The sequence below is a fragment of the Rutidosis leptorrhynchoides genome, chromosome 2 (genome assembly GCF_046630445.1).
Source record: "Rutidosis leptorrhynchoides isolate AG116_Rl617_1_P2 chromosome 2, CSIRO_AGI_Rlap_v1, whole genome shotgun sequence".
NCBI classification, from domain to species: Eukaryota; Viridiplantae; Streptophyta; class Magnoliopsida; order Asterales; family Asteraceae; genus Rutidosis; species Rutidosis leptorrhynchoides.
This window is the reverse complement of record NC_092334.1, coordinates 657,904,066-657,910,065: the sequence shown is the minus strand read 5'-3', so window position 1 is coordinate 657,910,065 and position 6,000 is coordinate 657,904,066. Positions and strand designations below refer to the sequence as shown.

The following is a 6,000-nucleotide window of genomic DNA, read 5'->3' as shown; positions in this document are numbered from 1 at the left end:
AGTGGCATTATGTCTTTACATTTTAAATACATTTAGTTTTGATTAGTACTTTGTTGGTTTTCTTTAAGTATTGTAAAACGTTTGGTTTTTGAATAAAATGTCACTATTGTTTTTAAAACGTTGCATATAGCTTGCATCGATCAAACTTTGACCTCTGGTAATACAACACGTCAATGCCACATTTTGACGGGGTATTTCAGTTGGTATCAGAGCTCTGGTTATATGGAATTAGGATGCATTAGTGTGTCTGCCTATAGGATACGTTAATAAGCCTAATCTATAACTAGACGATTATAAGTTGCCTTACTTACTTGTTACTCTAGATTTACTCGTTTTCTTTTAGTTAAAAAGCTAACCCCATCATTCTCTCCGACTCCGAGGACGAAAGTCCTAACCATTCACGGAGCTGCTACGACCTCCTCCGAATGGAGAAATTACCCCGACTATTTGACAATATGCAAACATATCTAGGGATGCTAACTCTGTATTTATTGTTTGAAGAACAATGTCTGGAAGATGAACTTACAGTCCTGAAGAACTCCGAGCCCTTATTAATGAAGGTGTCTCCGCTGCATTGGCTAATATGCCTGGAGGCTCGAACACCAGACAAAACTGCACTTACAAGGAGTTTATGGCTTGTAAGCCACTACCATTCAAAGGCACTGAAGGACCAGTGGGTCTAACCCATTGGATTGAGAAGATGGATTCAGTGTTTAATATTAGTAACTGTGCACAAGCTAACTTGGTAAAGTTTGCTACTTCCACACTGGAAGGTAAGGCCTTGACCTGGTGGAATTCTATTGCTCGACCTATGGGTCTTGAGGCTGCTCATGCCATCCCTTGGGAAGACATCAAAACCCGTATGACTGCTGAGTATAGTCCCGATAATGAAGTTAAAAAGATGGAGGTTGAGTTATGGGATCTAAAGGTTATTGGGACTGATCTTGCTACTTACACCAACCGTTATTTGGAATTGATTCTGCTGTGTCCGGGAATGGTCCCAACTGAAAGGAATAAAATCGACCGTTATGTTAAGGGTCTCTCTGAAAACATTCAAGCTAGTGTTCATGCTTCTAAACCCCAAACTTTGCAAGAGACCATTAATACGGCAAATGATCTCATGGATCAAATTACTCAACGGACTGCTGCTGAGGTAAAGTCTGGGGATAATAAGAGGAAGTGGACTGGAAATTCTAACTCCCAGTCATCTAAAAAGCAGGAAGTTTCTGGGAAAGGGTATCAAGGAAAAGCTCCTTATTGTTCAAGGTGTGAGAGACATCATGAAGGAAGATGCACTGTGACTTGTGAGAAGTGCAAGAAAATAGGGCACCTGACCAAGAACTGCTGGTCAAAGACTACTGGTACTGCAAATCCTCCTGCTTCTAATACTGGTATCGTGAAGACGTGTTATGAGTGCGGTCAGAAGGGGCATTTTAGGAATGAGTGTCCAAACAAGAAAGGACCAGAGAAAGGAAGAGGAAGAGCATTTAATATCAATGCTCACGAGGCTCGTGAGGACCCCGACTTGGTTACTGGTACGTTTCTTCTAAACAATCACATTGTTTCAGTATTGTTTGATTGTGGTGCAAATAGAAGTTTCGTATCCATAGAATCTAGTTGCATGCTTGACAAAACCCATGTACCCATAGACACTAAGTACTGTATTGAACTGGTGAACGGTAAACTTATGAAGGCTAATAAAATCTACAAAGACTTTACCTTAGTTTTAGAAGGAAAATCATTTTTGGTGGACCTGATGCCTATTGAAATAGGAAGCTTTGATGTAGTAATAGGAATGGACTGGTTGTCTAAGAATAGAGCCGAAGTAGTGTGTTTCGAGAAGGCGATTCGTATACCCCTTGATAATGGGGAGAATTTGATGGTTTATGGAGATAAAACCGGCATAAAACTTAACTTGATTTCGTGCATGAAGACACAAAAGTATTTAAGGAAAGGCTATCAAGTTATCCTTGCACGTGTGAAAGAGATCGAGACCGAAGAAAAGCAAATTGAAGATGTACCAATTATTAGAGAATTCCCGAACGTCTTTCCCGAAGAACTACCTGGTCTTCCACCTCATAGATCGGTAGAATTCCAAATAGATCTCGTACCCGGAGTTGCACCAGTTGCACGATCACCATATAGATTGGCACAATCGAAACTAAAAGAGTTGTCCAACCAATTACAAGAATTGTTGGATAGAGGTTTCATTCGACCAAGCTCATCTCTGTGGGGAGCCCCCATTCTCTTTGTCAAAAAGAAGGATGGATCCCTGAAAGTGTATCGACTATCGAGAGCTGAATAAGTTAACTATCAAGAATAGGTATCCACTACCGAGAATCGATGATCTATTCGACCAACTACAAGGGTCATCCGTATACTCTAAGATCGATTTGAGATCTGGTTATCACCAATTGAGGGTGAAGAATGAAGATATCTCTAAGACAGCGTTTAGAACTCGCTATGGCTATTACGAATTCCTAGTGATGCCATTCGGGTTAACAAATGCACCTGCAGTGTTCATGGACCTTATGAATCGTGTATGCAAGCCCTATCTGGACAAGTTTGTAATCGTGTTCATCGATGACATCTTGGTATACTCTAAGAGTAAAGAGGAACATGAGCAACACCTGAGATTACTATTGAAACTACTCGAGAAGGAACAATTGTACGCGAAGTTTTCAAAGTGCGAGTTTTGGCTATCAAAGGTACAATTCCTTGGTCACGTGGTTAGTAGTCAAGGAATACAAGTGGATCCAGCGAAGATTGACTCTATTAGAAAATGGGAAGCACCTAAGACGCCAACCCAAGTGCGACAATTCTTAGGTCTTGCTGGTTATTATAGGAGATTCATTGAAGGTTTCTCCAAGATTGCACGACCATTGGCTGCCTTAACTCATAAGGGCAAGAAATATGAGTGGTCTGATGCGCATGAAGCTGCTTTCCAACTTCTGAAACAAAAGTTAACATCTGCTCCTATCCTGTCCCTACCCAAAGGAAACAATGACTTTATTGTATACTGTGACGCATCCCGCCAAGGTTTTGGCTGTGTCTTGATACAACGACAAAAGGTCATTGCTTACGCCTCCCGTCAACTAAAGATTCATGAACAAAACTACACCACACATGATTTAGAACTTGGTGCTGTGGTCTTCGCACTCAAAATGTGAGGACACTATCTTTATGGAACCAAGTGTACCATCTTTACTGATCATAAGAGTTTGCAGCATATTCTGAACCAAAAACAACTCAACATGAGGCAACGACGCTGGGTTGAGTTATTAAATGATTACGATTGCGACATCCGATATCACCCTGGTAAAGCAAATGTAGTGGCTGACGTCGTAAGCCGAAAAGAAAGGGCTAAACCTTTACGAGTCAGAGCTTTAAATCTGATTGTCCATACTAATTTGACTACACAAATTCGAGATGCTCAACTCGAAGCGCTTAAAGAAGAGAACATGAAGGAAGAATCTCTTAGGGGTTTAGACAAGCAGTTCAAAATTAAAGGAGATGGAACTCGTTACTTTGCCGGAAGAATTTGGGTCCCAAGAATCGGCGAAGTAAGAAAGAAAGTGCTTGATGAGGCACATAAGACAAGGTATTCGATTCACCCAGGCGCCAACAAGATGTATCATGATTTAAAAATGTTATATTTGTGGCCTGGAATGAAAGCGGATATTGCCACATATGTAGGCATGTGCTTGACTTGTTCTAAAGTTAAAGCTGAACACCAGAAACCTTCTGGGCTACTGCAATAGCCTGAGATCCCCGAGTGGAAGTGGGAATGGATTACCATGGATTTCATTACGAAGTTGCCAAAAACTGCGAATGGTTATGATACGATTTGGGTGATTCTTGACCGTCTCACCAAATCAGCTCACTTTTTACCGATGAAGGAAACTGACAAGATGGAAAAACTTGCTCAGTTGTATTTGAAGGAAGTTGTTTCAAGGCATGGTGTGCCTGTTTCTATTATTTCGGATCGAGATAGCCGTTTTACTTCTAGATTCTGGAAGTCGTTACAAGAAGCTTTGGGAACACAATTAGACATGAGTACTGCTTACCATCCTCAAACAGATGGACAAAGTGAGAGAATGATTCAAACGCTCGAGGATATGTTACGAGCATATGTTATTGATTTTGAAAAAGGATGGGACCGATTCCTGCCATTAGCTGAGTTTTCTTATAATAACAGCTATCATTTAAGTATCCAAGCTGCACCGTTCGAGGCACTCTATGGGTGAAAATGTAGATCACCAATCTGTTGGAATGAAGTGGGTGACCGACAGTTGACTGGTCCCGAGATCATCCACGAGATGACCGAACACATTGTAAAGATTAAGCAAAGGCTAGAGACAGCCCGAAGTCGTTAAAAGGGTTATGCTGACGTCAGAAGAAAACCGTTATAATTCCAAGAAAACGACATGGTGCTGCTAAAGTGTCACCGTGGAAAGGTGTGATACGCTTTGGCAAATGAGGAAAGCTGAGCCCAAGATATGTGGGGCCTTTCAAGATCATCGAACGTATTGGGCCAGTGGCCTATCGCCTAGAATTACCTAAACAACTCACTGGAATACACGATACGTTTCATGTGTCGAATTTGAAAAAGTGCTTAGCGAAGGAGGACCTTATCATCCCACTTGAAGAAATCCAAGTTGACGACAAACTGAACTTTATTGAAAAACCCGCGGAAATCATTGACCGAAACGTCAAAGGACTTCGTCAGATTAGAATACCAATCGTCAAAGTTCGATGGAGCGCACTTCGAGGACCCGAGATCACGTGGGAACGTGAAGATCACATGAGAGAGAAATATTCTCATTTATTTGCAAACTAAATGCCAGATGACGACAATGACCAAATTTCGGGACGAAATTTCTAATAACGGGTAGGTACTATAACACCCCAACTTTTTTTCGATCATTTTTTTATACGAACGAACTCGAAACTTAGGTTGTCCAAAGCAAACTTGCTCGGTTAGAAAACCGAAACTAATGAAAGTAATGAAATGGGTAACGAGGTTACATAAACTAACGATCATGGCTCGTCATCATCAATAAAAATTTAACGAAGGACTAACACGAATAAAATGTGCGGGGACTAAAATGCACATTAATTAAAATGATAAAAATTAAATTATATATATAATAAATATTTATATAAAAACCGAAATATATATATATATATATATATATATATATATATATATATATATATATATATATATATATATATATATATATATATATATATATATATATATATATATACTCGGCTAAAAAAAATAATAAATAAATAAATAAATTACATTTAAAAGATAAATATAAAAAGGAATCCTAATTTAGTTCCAACCTTAAACTACTAATCCTAATCTAAATCAAAAGAGATAAAGCCTAATCCTAAACTTAAACTAATTGTAATCTAATTCTAACACTAAATCTCTAGAATAATCTTTGAGCAACTTGAATTGTATTCCAACTCTAAACACCTACATTATAAAAGGAACCTCCTAGTTCCATATTTCTCATTCACAATTCACCTCTCAAAAATCACCCAAAACCTCTCCCTCCCTCTCTAATTTTCGGCAGCCCCAAAGCCACCATCACCACCACCTTCGGCCACCAAAACCGCCCCATCTCCACCCCTATTTTGCTGCTGTAAACCGTCAACACCACCGCCGCAAGCAGGCTGTTTTCAGCAGCCTTTCACCGCCACCTTCAGCTGCTATTTGCAGCCATAAAAACCGCCAACTCCACCCCACTTTTAGCTGCTGTCCGCAGCAGAGAACCACCCCAAAACTGCCCTCAAAACAGCCCCTAAATAGTTTCCTGCTGCTGCGCTTTGGCTGCTGCTGTCCGCGACCCAAACACCCTCGAAAAAGCTTCGATTTTGTTGCGTTTTGCTTCTGTTTTTGCTGCTGCTGTTCGGTCTCCATTCAACCATCAAAACCATCTCTTTTCCTTGTTAATTCACTCCCAAGGTACCACATAAACTCAA

General features: G+C 40.1%; 1 protein-coding gene across 1 annotated transcript; it reads left to right on the top strand.

Moving 5' to 3' along the window:
• The first annotated feature begins 583 nt into the window (after positions 1–583).
• LOC139890189 (uncharacterized) lies at positions 584–3,718 on the top strand. The gene is made up of 4 exons (XM_071873086.1): positions 584–2,066; positions 2,860–3,071; positions 3,228–3,601; positions 3,697–3,718. Exons 1-4 carry the CDS (start codon positions 584–586, stop codon positions 3,716–3,718), a joined length of 2,091 nt encoding a protein of 696 aa, XP_071729187.1.
• The last annotated feature ends 2,282 nt before the right edge of the window (positions 3,719–6,000 follow it).

What these genes read in the sequence shown, in the direction of transcription:
- LOC139890189 (XM_071873086.1), top strand. Translation starts at nt 584, where the DNA reads ATGCCTGGAGGCTCGAACACCAGACAAAACTGCACTTACAAGGAGTTT. An exon ending in CTTTCCCGAAGAACTACCTG is followed by an intron (nt 2,067 to 2,859) that starts GTCTTCCACCTC and finishes GATTCATTGAAG; the next exon opens with GTTTCTCCAAGATTGCACGA. An exon ending in TCTTGATACAACGACAAAAG is followed by an intron (nt 3,072 to 3,227) that starts GTCATTGCTTAC and finishes AAGAGTTTGCAG; the next exon opens with CATATTCTGAACCAAAAACA.